Below are 12,084 nucleotides of genomic sequence, written 5' to 3' on the forward strand. Positions count from 1 at the left end.
AACTGAAAGGGTTCTGTGCTCCTATATGGTGACTGAAATTACTGCAGAGTTCTGAAAACTACTCGGAATGTGCTCACGTGCCGCGATCACGCGTGTCGGCTTGACAGGTGAGCAGCGCCACTACAAAGCGTTCCGACACTTGTTACTGGAGTAGTGAGCATGTTTATCTGACGCCATGTGTGACTAATTATACAGATTGGTTTTCATAAACAAAAATTTAGGTTCTTCATTCAGCTCTGAACTTTTCAGCTCTTTAACAAGTAGAGCCATGACATACAGTGCTGGGATCTGTATTAAGTACACATGATAAAGTTTATAAAAAATATACATTATTTCGTCTTATTTTAAATTTACACAAATTACTTCTTACTTTTGAAAATTTTAAAAACTAATTAATTGAGTTAGCTCAAAAACAAACTGTCAGTGATACATTTTGATATATCTACTTATAGTTTGGTATAAGGTATAAGGTTTGGTATATTGACATATAAGTAAGAAATGACATCTTCTGGAGAACTCATTGTACAATAGATACACAATCTCCGAGAGCTTTCAGTGTTTCTATATCTTCCAGTCTCCACTAGAATTCATTGTACAATAGATACACAATCTCCGAGAGCTTTCAGTGTTTCTATATCTTCCAGTCTCCACTAGAATTCATTGTACAATAGATACACAATCTCCGAGAGCTTTCAGTGTTTCTATATCTTCCAGTCTCCACTAGAATTCATTGTACAATAGATACACAATCTCCGAGAGCTTTCAGTGTTTCTATATCTTCCAGTCTCCACTAGAATTCATTGTACAATAGATATACCATCTGTGAGAGCTTTCAGTGTTTCTATATCTGTCTCCACGGCTAAACAGTGATATGCTATACGTAACTTTGTGAATACAATTCTCGACTTTAATTACACACAGGTCAGTTGTTACATCAATATTACCCTGATTAATCCAAATGTGAGAAATCTGTGTCAGTATTTCTGATAAACTATTACCCATTTTGTTTTTCTGATCAGTCCCAAAAACAAAAGGGAACAAATAGTGACCAAGGGCAATATCCATATGTAAATTGAAAATGATATCCAGCACTTCTGGAGAATTAGCGATAAATGGTTGATGACATATCCAGTACTTCTGGAGAATTAGCGATAAATGGTTGATGATGTATCCATGCACTTCTGGAGAATTAGCGACAAATGGTTGATGACATATCTAGCACTTCTGGAGAATTAGCGATAAATGGTTGATGACATATCTAGCACTTCTGGAGAATTAGCGATAAATGGTTGATGACATATCCAGTACTTCTGGAGAATTAGCGATAAATGGTTGATGATGTATCCATGCACTTCTGGAGAATTAGCGACAAATGGTTGATGACATATCCAGTACTTCTGGAGAATTAGCGACAAATGGTTGATGATGTATCCATGCACTTCTGGAGAATTAGCGATAAATGGTTGATGACATATCCAGCACTTCTGGGGAATAATCTGTAGATGATTGATCAATGACATATGGATGAACACCGAACTACGGACGATTTGAACAGTCTTTCTGACGAAGGCTGCCTAAAAAACGAAGGCTACTAGGGCCCTGACAAGGATTTAAGAAAAGAATAGTGACCTTGACCATAAAACCTTGAAACTCAAACTTGATTTAGATATTATGCTCCTTTTGACAAGTGTGTGCAATTTGATCAAAATTCCCAAGGAATGAAGCGCTAGTTTACATTCGGGAACATCCCATTCCCTACATTTATCACGTGGGGATACATTCAATAGTCTACATTCCAGACGCCGTAACAGTCACCATCATCTGAACACTGGCATGGGCTATAAGGCTTCTTCCACGATGCACATTGTGTATTTTGAAGACCTTTACGAGAGAGTACCTGGACAGCTATGTGATATGCTCAGCAACACATGCAGTTATGCTCCTTTGAATATAACTTTCTACTCACACGAGAAAAGACGCTTCTAAATGGTATCTGGGAGTTACCTCCCTTGAGGTAAACTTTCAAATTGTAACTCTGGTACCGGGGAAGAAAGAAACCCAGCTTACCTAGAATGTATAATTATGCTGTACAAACCCCTAGAAATTGCTGCCGAATACATCGGTAAAATCGCGTGTAAATATGCATACAATTATATTATGCTTCCTTCAACTTGTTAACAATTTTTGTTGTGACAGCGACTTTTTTGTAAGTATTCAACATCTGCCGCTTATCTCGAATTTTTCCTACAACGAAACCAACATGGACAGCTTTCCACCGAGCTATATGATATGCGTGATGATTTCAATTTCCTTGATTGTGAATTGTCCACTTCTGGATAACAACTTCCCAGCATTCCCAACCTATGGTGTTTACATGTCGCAGCTGATTCGATATCCAAGGACCTGTTTTTCCATTATCACGATTTTCGTGCAAGATGTCGTCAACTGACAAACTCGTAACACAAGTTTTCAAACGATGCAGGTTGATAAAAATTATCAGAAAATTTTACGATCGATATTGTCTCATTGAGAAAAATTTTCTTTGTGCGATATAAAGCTGAACGTGTTCACGATCGTCAGTTTGCCGGTCGGTTCAGCTGTTGTATACCTCGTTCTCATTTGAGAATGTGACATTACCTATTTGGATTGACTAAGACATCACCTTCTCATTGTACCTTTTTCAGGACTCTCCGTGTAAATCTGTTTTGTTGATTTTGAGTTTAGATGATGAGTATATTGATATGTTGGTATTTTTCAAAATTCTTTTTGAACAGATTTCCTAGGCCTTCATTCCATCATGTACCCTTTGGTTCCAGACTGGTAGGGTTTAACAGTCAAAATTCCCTTTACATTTACCGAATATCCAGGGATTATGGTCACAACACTGTCCCGTCAATAGTCTGCTCTGATAGGGAACCGTTAACATGAATGATCTTGTCCTACTTCAAAGATGCAAGGATATGAAACACTTTCTTCAATGCTGTTCAATTCATCAAAGTTTTATTTAAGCAATCTCTCTGGGTTTCAAACATTTTCAAATTGTCTGTTATTCTCTTGAAGCGGATTTAAATTTTTGACAATAAACTTTTTGCATAAAACTTGCATCCCAAATAAAACACAAACTCTGTAGCACATTACATAATCCTTTAATTAAGATACACATTTGTACATTAATTTACCAGCACTGAATGTTTTGACAAGCTCTCAGGGACAAATTCTCTGACACATCTGACCTGCGTTATGTCGAATGAAGGATACTTGATTGGTAGACCTTGGGAAAACAGCTTGTTTGCTATTCAACAAATGTAGCCTAATGGAAACGGCAAACAAATAAATCTAAGTTCAAATCAAAATCTGATTGGTCAGTTTTTATTATAAAATCCACAATCAATTCATAGGTAACACGTGAATTTCCAAACTGTCTTCAGTCTCTGCATGCACCAAACTCTGCCATGCTTGTGCTGTTGGCAGTGTCAACACTGGGAATACTAAAGATGAGGTGAAGACTGGGGTGTTCCCCAGTCCAGCAAAATGCGCCATAAATACACGTGTCTCCTCACCTGGTTAAACACTGATGATGAATGAACTGCTTTGCATCCACAGGTATTTTATATATCACTAACCACTTGGTACATTTAGACATCAAATTCAAGACCCATTCCAACCTTATGACCACCTTGGTTGAAGTTCTTTCCCTCCACCAAAGAAGAAAGGTTCAGTTTTACACCTGAAATTAGAAATAAAATATCATGATCAACTGACCTCGTTTCACGCAATTTACTTCCCCAATACTAATCACTTTAACTTGGACTCGAACCAACCTCATTATCTAAAGAAAGTATTGGTTTCCTCTAGCAAGATCTTGGACAAAATTTTGTTGAAACCCACTCCAACATTTAACACAATTTTGAAGTAGTAGTTTGCCAATTTACACTTTTTGGGTCCTTTGCAACTGTCCACAGAGATCCAATCAACCTCATCTATGTCAGAAAAGATTGCCCTCACTATGTCTCAGATTAATATTGGTAAAAAACAGCTTTGGCTATAATGGTTAGTAGCATCTTTAAAGGAAATATTTACAGCATTATTGCATGAGGTAATCTTTACCTGTTGAGTCAGATCTCCAAACAAGTGTAAAATATGTTATCTAAAGACTTGAGCATTAAATCATTTGTCATGGTCATTTTGTCTACATACCAATCCAGAATTAAAACACTTACCATCCCTGATGTTCTGGGTGTAGCCCATTCCGATTTGGAAAGCATTATTTACTTTCATCTAAAAAAGAAAAATACTTTGGGATAAAATTGATCATTAATTAAACATGGAAATCTTTGTAAACCACACTTAAAACTATCCATGAATAATCTGAATTTGAGATGACTTGACATGTCGTGATTTATCAAAAAGAGATCCAGACAGATCTTCTTGCCCACCATTGTCTGATCTTTTATTTTGTTCTTTCAAAGTGGGACTCCCCTCCCTCCTCAATTTTTTCACAGAAGGAAACCTACACACAATATTTCAGAAAAGGTCTATACTGTATTTCCAACAGCAATAGCAAACTTTCATAGTTATCCATGATGACAATGTCATTATGTTTTTTCTGATCAGTCCCAATAACAACACAGCTAGACACCATGGTAAACCTGCACACATGAAATTTGTGTAGAAAATCTGTCCCAATAACAACACAACTAGGCACTATGGGAAAACTACACACATGAAATTTGAATGAAAAATCTGTCCATTACTTTCCAAGAAATAATGATAACAAATTTTAAGTGTCAAATTAAAAAATGGCTGTAAGCCATATTGATTTCTGATCAGTCCCCAAATCAAAAGGCCGCAATTAGGGACCAAGAGGAACCTACCTATGAAAGTTAGGAGTCATCCAGTACTTCTCAAACAATAGCAATAACAATGTTACATTGTCTTAATTCTGAAAGTCAGTGTTTTTCTGATCAGTACCAAAATCCAAAATCAAAATGCCACAGCTAAGGGACCAAGAGGAATCCATATATGAAATTTGAGAAAGATCTATTCATTCTTTTCCAAATAGCAATTACAAACTTTAAATGTCAAAATCTAAGATGTCCCCTTGTCAGCACTTTTTTTTTATCAGCCCCAAAATCAAAAGGGCACAACAAGCTGCCAGAAGAAACACAATATAAAATTTGAAAAAGATCCCTTCAGTTCTTTCCATGAAATAACAAGAACAAGAATTGCTTGCCCATGGACAGACCATTTCATCATGGTAGGCTAAGGCTAAAATCATGAAGCACACGCCCCTTCCTACTTTTACCTTAAGTACCAAACTACCTTTACTTCTGATAATTTCTAAAACTGTACTAAAATGTACTCTAGTACCTGCTCTCTCTCTCCTTTTGACAAGAAAGCTAAAATAAAGATTTCATCAATAGTGATAATACATTCAATGTAATGCACTTTTTCTTTTTCTCCTTACGTTAAGATAGGAATCCTTATCTAATGTGTATTTTGCTGCCAAACCAAGCCGTGTTGAGCTATTTCCAGCGGACCAAGACAAATTCACTCCAGTTTGCAACTTGTCGTTGACTTTGTTGTATACAGAACCTCCAAATTCTGCACCATCATTTCTATTAAAGAGAAAAGTATGTAAATCATTCACAAAATTCATAAACATCCTATTCCTTCAGCTGTTCAGTATGTAATCATTGGACTCTCATTCTTACATCCTTATTTGAATGAAGCTATCACCTTTTCTCAAACCGAATAATCAGAGTTTATTTTCAATAACACATAAATACAAATCATTACACATGTGATCCCAACATTATTCTCCATCTAATATTTAGGGGATAATGGAAATCCGGCTAAACAGATTTTTGGATTAAAATGGAGTAGGTTAACCCCTTTCCTTAAATTTTGGATAGTCCCATTACTGAGAGATGTATTTGGTCCTGAAAATGAGTCCCACAGGAAAATCCCGAGTCCAGGACTTTTAGATCTGGGTTCTAAAAATCACTAGTGAATCACTTAAAACGTCAAAAAGTGAAAGACTTTCATAGCGTGTGGAGGGAGAGATATCTAAATATATTTTTCAATGACACAAGCCGTCCAGTAATGGTGAATCATTCTGAAACTCTAGAGCAACTGTGTATCCTCCAACTATGGTTTATAAAACTTGACACAAGTATTTATTTTGGCAAACCTCTACAAATCCTTTACTTCTTTAGTAAATTATATATTAAATGGAATCTAGAGACTTATTTGTTATCATATTATTTACTACCTTAAATGAATAATAAATAATTCCTTCTTAATTTATAATTGATCTTTTTAAAAGAACTCAATGATTGATCATGATTTTGGAACCAATTACCACTCCTTTTTCCAATATCAGGCTACCAGCCACCATTTGTAAAGCGAGGGAAATATTGTCATTACTGTTACACACCCATATTAGGTCAAAGAGAGACACTTATTGTATCATAATAAATATAAATATCAAAATTAATGATGATAAGCATTTAGTGTTATCAAAATCAAAATGTCAGTCAGAAAGCACAATTTTGTGCAATTATGATTAAAATTTCCAGGTTTGAAAGCAACTGGTTGAAAATGAGACAACCAATGAAAATAACTTTTCTTAAGTTTGTCGAGTCAGAAACCTACAAGGGATAGAATTGCTACACTGAATATATGTTTTAATAGAAATAAAAATTGAAAGATATCTCCTTGTACTTACATATTGCAATGAAGAGTCATGTCATCAGAGGAATAGCCAAATGCGAAGTTGTTCTTGGAAAGCTTGGACTTGGAAGTATCAAAGGACATTTGATAGCCAGCCAGGAAGTTGTTGTAACTGTTGCAGTGATACAAAAATTATCAGTGTGATGATCAGAAACTAAGTATTATTTTCTATAAGTACTTCTATTTTACAGAAATGAAGTACTCTAAAATTCAACTGAACTGAAAGTATGTGCCTTTGATATGATGAAATAATTAGAAATATCTTACATCAAATAATATATATATCATTATCAATATTATCCCTTGTTCTAAAAGTTGCTCTTTCAGACGAGGCTACATTTCGATCCCGAACCATGATGAAGGGATTACGGAGCTTGCTATGATCAATACAAGGGGCAGCCATTTTCATTCAATCTATTTCATGCTTACCCGAGGACTGCTGCACCATGAACAGTTGGCCCCGCAAAGTCGAAGTCAACATCACAACTTGCATTTAAGTAATCCATCTTGTAGGCAGTCTTAATCTGTCCATTCTTCTTACTGAAATCAAAAGTTTTCAAACTAGAAATACTTCAATTCAAAACTCTACCACATAAATGATGCAACTATTAACTACACAGAAAGCAACACTTCCTCTAAGTAAACATTTTTCTTTCTTTCAATCAACAACAAGAAATGAGGAGGTCCAGGTTCTTCACTCCATAAACTATTGAGGAAATCAATAGAACAGCGACACAACTTTCCATTTCTCTTTATCTACCAACAGCAACAGAAATCTTGGAAAACTGGCACATTCTCATCAAGATGATTAAATAATAAACAAAGTAAATTTTGAAGGGTTTTCATTCAGAGCATGATAAGCAAAAGAGTTAAACCAATGGTATGAAAGCTAATTTCACATTGTTTATCACTAAACCTCAAACTAGCATTCGTGATGTGTTTCACCTACAGAGTCATTCATTTTCACTCCAGAAAGTAATATTTAACCCCAACAGCATCCCTCAAATCAAATATCACTACCCTAACACACTTATAAAGGTTAATAACAATACTGGCACCAAAAAACTTGACAAGAGACTTGACCAAAAAGTTGGTGTCCAAAATGTAGTAGAAAACAGGTTTTCTCTCAAAATATATATATATCAAACCCGATATCAGTTCCCAGTACATTTACAAAGGACTTTACTGGTGCATTTCAACACTTACACCAAAAACTTAACATTAGATATGACATAAAAATTTGAAGTCCAAGCGGTTAAAAAGAAACCCAAACCCAAAAAATCGCAAAAAAAAAAAAAAACCAAAAAAAAAAACCCCCCAACTTCCTTTTGAAAAATATTCATTCCGACTCCATAGATAACACCCAATAATACCATCCAACCTCCAACCAAATATCAGTACTTAGTACATTTGTAAAGCATTTTTTTATGCCTTTTGTGTATCGAAAACTTGTTATTTAGAAACCATAAGCTGGAGCTGGTGCTTGGTGACAATATAAGCTGCCTGTCTCTTTAAGGGGAGAGCTTATAAGATGGTCTAATAAGGTAATGTGGATGTCATCCAAAAAAATGAAAAAAAGGGCCGCTTGCAAAACCAGGTATCTTACCCTGTCTGTGGAGCAAATGAAGATTCAAAAGCAACTTTAAGACCCTTGCAAAGCTGATCTTCAATGGTAATCTCTGTGGCAAGAACGTTGTCAGTATTCCACTTTTCTACAAATGTCAATCCTACAAGAAAAAAAACAGATGAAGCTATCAGTGGTATCTTTTAAGGAAATGTGATTAAATCTTAATTTCCTAATGTTCATACCTGCCAAATTTTTTTTATCTGGAGCTTCAACTACCTTCCAATATATTTCATTACAGAAAAAAAATCATTAAGAAAAATAACAGTTACAAAATAATGTACAACTTAAATCTAACATAAAATTGACATACATACAAGAGCCTAACACAAACTAAACATTTCATGTCAGCAATCTTATATATAAACTCTATATATTACAACTAATGTACTTGAAAAAAAATCACTATATTATCTGCATTATGTGTTTGATTAATCTCTCTTTACTTACCATGTTCAGGAAGTTTGTATTTAGTTTCTAAGCTTCCAGAGACTTTTCCAGAATCATGACTTGAGCTTCCTTTTGTTGTAAATTCAACTCCGCTGCTTGATTTTGTTTTGCATTCGAGTTTATACAGTCCAAAATCTGAAGAATTAAATTATAACCAGAATATATACAATTGTATAAAAAAACAAAATAAAAAATGCACAGATACAAAATGGTTCATCTACTGATAACACTTCCAGTAACTATAATACAAAATACCTTGATTTTGAATAAATCATATCAACTGTGTATTAAAAGGTAGTTAATTTCATTATCTTACATTACAGCCTTATTTGAAATTCACAGTTGACGTCAAATAGACTGGGCATAACCCCTCAAATGGCCAAAAGAACAGCATTTGAGGGATAGCTACTACTGATTAGTTACTCAAATGCAAGGTCATTGTGAAACAGAAACACACCAATTTTGTTTTAAATTTACAACAAAAATGGAAATTGCAACTTCTTTTTAACATGACCTAATAAGAGCTGTTATCATATATCTGCATCGCAATGTATCGTGATTAGAAAAGCAGGACACCGATAATGTGGAAAATTTTAAGATCTGTGATATTGCCATCGGCAAAAAGTAAGAGTAACAGTTTAATTTTCAGGTGAAAACATACATGATTTCCAGACAAATAAAGCACAAAAAGTTGTCGTCAACAGCATTTCATTCAAAGTCAGTAAACATGGTGTTAGGAAGTCAGTCAGCTTTTTGAAACAATGTAACACAGCACATGTCATGTGTCACTGTATCTCTGAATGAAATAGCTCCACCCTATAAGATTAGACTATTCCATTTTTTGACATCTGTTAACACATCTGTTAAGTCTTCTGTGGTAATGGAACATTCCATTTTTGTCTTTGAGGGTGCATCAATTCGTTTAACTTCTATTTATATTGTAACAGTTCACTTTAATCAGAGATGCAGACTGAGAAGGCTGTCGCTGATTTACTCAATTTCTGGTCAAGAAATACTTTCGATGTTTGGAAGTATTTCGGTTTGGAAAAGAATGCTGATGGAGGATATAAGGACAAAAAATCTGCTGTATGTCATGTTTGTGAAGCTGTCATTAAATACAGTGGTAATACAACAAATTTAAATGGACATTTAAATTGATATCACTATACCGTTCCAGATCCTACTGGTGACAAATCTGGAGTAAAGTTTCAGCCAACATTATCAAGTGTCCTGGAAACAAGAAATTGTTTTCCTATTGGAAGAAACTGGGCTGTTTCCATAACAAACAGGATTGTGGACTTCATTGTTGGTGGCCTCAAGCCATTATCTGTTATTGAGGGGCTGGATTCAAAGCAGGGGAAATCTTATGGATCAATACGTACTACCGAGGTATGAAATTAAGTTTACTTTTTAAATTATTGAGTGCTCCCCATCATGCAGTGACTGGTGATTTTTGGAAAAGTGGTGATCCAGACCTAACCCGATTGCAAGAGTAATCAATCAGCTGATTCAACAGTTGGAAGACACCCACACTACCATAATTGCCTTCCGTATAGCTGATTTACACTGTCAATCAAATTGACAACAGTTGCTCAGAACCTGGTGAAAAATGGGCTAAGAAAGACGACAGTTTGGGAAACTTTCTCAGCATTTTCTTATTTGTTAAACATAAGAGAAAAACTTGAACATGGTGGACACACTGGGCTGTTGTGTACCCCAATCTATCATGCTTTGGTCAAACTTTGTGTTTCGAGTGTACCATCCGAAAGGATTTTTAGTTTTGCTGGAAACACACTTACAAATGTGCAACATTATCAGATAATGATGTGGAAAAATGAATTTTTCTCAATAAAAACTTGCAATTACCGAAAATTCAAAGAAAATGACAGACTCAAATTGAGAGTGACACTGGTTTAAATGTACATGAGAACTGTGTAATTAATAGTAACATTTCTGTCACTTATATAATTTCAAATCAAATTAAAATAACACACAGAATTGGTAGTAAGTTTTCATTTATTTGCTGATAGAAATAACTAACTTGGAACATTATTAACATTAACCTCTTATTTGATAAATATTGTGATATATCACGATTAAATCAGGGAAATTAGATGATATTGTGATGCAGTTTTCCTCCCATGATAACAGCTCTACTCAAAATGGTAACTATCCCTCCAAATGCAGCCCAACAGCTCAAATACACAGCTGTAATAATTGAATGACTACAAAATTATAATGTAGTTTTCTGTTTATTTTTCAAAAAATGTTACCAGAAAATGAGCATTATAGACAAGGAAATTGGCTTTTAAGTCTTATTTATGTCACATGTAGATTTCTGCATACTTACTGTAACCTTTGTCAGAAAGATCTCTTGCTGCTTTTCCAAGGTCACTGTAGGATGGTGGTGCCATTTTTAAGCTGTCATTAAAAAAGCAATACATTAAGATCCTATTTTCTCTTTAAATTTTGAAAAACAGAGGTTGTTGAAATCATGTATTTTGCAACAATAATGTGATCAAAATTAATGAAAAAAGGCATTTCACTAAATCAAAATAATAACACTTTGCTGAAATAAAAAATGACTTTCTGTCACTAGTGAATGTCGAATCCGTTGAAGTACAAATAAAAAAAGGTGTGTCCACCAGTAGCCAGTAAAATTAAGTAAATCCGTCGGGCTCACTGCCAATTAAGAAATTTTCATTCTTCAAATGTATGTTAGCAATAAAGAACTGTCAATACCAATTGTAAAATACAGTAATGTTGCAACCGGAGTGAAAGCACAATCCTGCAAGCTTTTAGTACACAGTCAAGGTCACCGAGACTGAGGCAAAAGTCAAAAGAAACGTAAAACCGGACAATTTCACAATCGCGGATCTCAAACACACACAAAATGTCAGCGACCGATTACCTCTCTAATCAAAACACAGCACATCAATCCAAGAATGCTGTCTGATGAAAGAAATGTTAAACAACCAACACGTGCTAGACGACGGCAGTCACACACGCATTTTGCTCATTCACATTTTGCACCATTCAATCATATTTTGCGATGTTCTTGACGTTTTCGATAACCATTTGATCATATAAATGAAAGTGAAAACAAAAAACCAAACGCAGACTTAAAAAAGCAACGGTTGCCACTACTAAAGAGACCAATTGTTCTTTACAAATTCTCACCTTTGGCTAGAAGATTTCGCAGGCCTAAATGTCGGAGCGACTGCAAGCTGAAGGTCAATACGTCATTTCCGTTTCAGGGGGTTCCATACAATTTC

The 12,084-nt window shown here is 35.0% G+C and overlaps 1 protein-coding gene across 1 annotated transcript; it reads right to left on the reverse strand.

Moving 5' to 3' along the window:
• Window positions 1-3,130: 3,130 nt before the first annotated feature.
• On the reverse strand, window positions 3,131-12,077 carry LOC132555726 (voltage-dependent anion-selective channel protein 2-like). The gene is made up of 9 exons (XM_060220089.1): window positions 11,990-12,077; window positions 11,160-11,230; window positions 8,810-8,944; window positions 8,342-8,462; window positions 7,165-7,275; window positions 6,731-6,847; window positions 5,468-5,618; window positions 4,221-4,278; window positions 3,131-3,727 (listed from the first exon to the last, which is right to left on the reverse strand). The coding sequence occupies exons 2-9, from the start codon at window positions 11,221-11,223 to the stop codon at window positions 3,636-3,638; spliced, it is 849 nt and encodes a 282-aa protein (XP_060076072.1). The 5' UTR covers window positions 11,224-11,230; window positions 11,990-12,077; the 3' UTR covers window positions 3,131-3,635.
• Window positions 12,078-12,084: the final 7 nt, after the last annotated feature.

Source organism: Ylistrum balloti, unplaced genomic scaffold (assembly GCF_031769215.1).
Source record: "Ylistrum balloti isolate Yb309-2 unplaced genomic scaffold, AGI_CSIRO_Ybal_v1 Utg370512, whole genome shotgun sequence".
Lineage (NCBI taxonomy): Eukaryota > Metazoa > Mollusca > Bivalvia > Pectinida > Pectinidae > Ylistrum > Ylistrum balloti.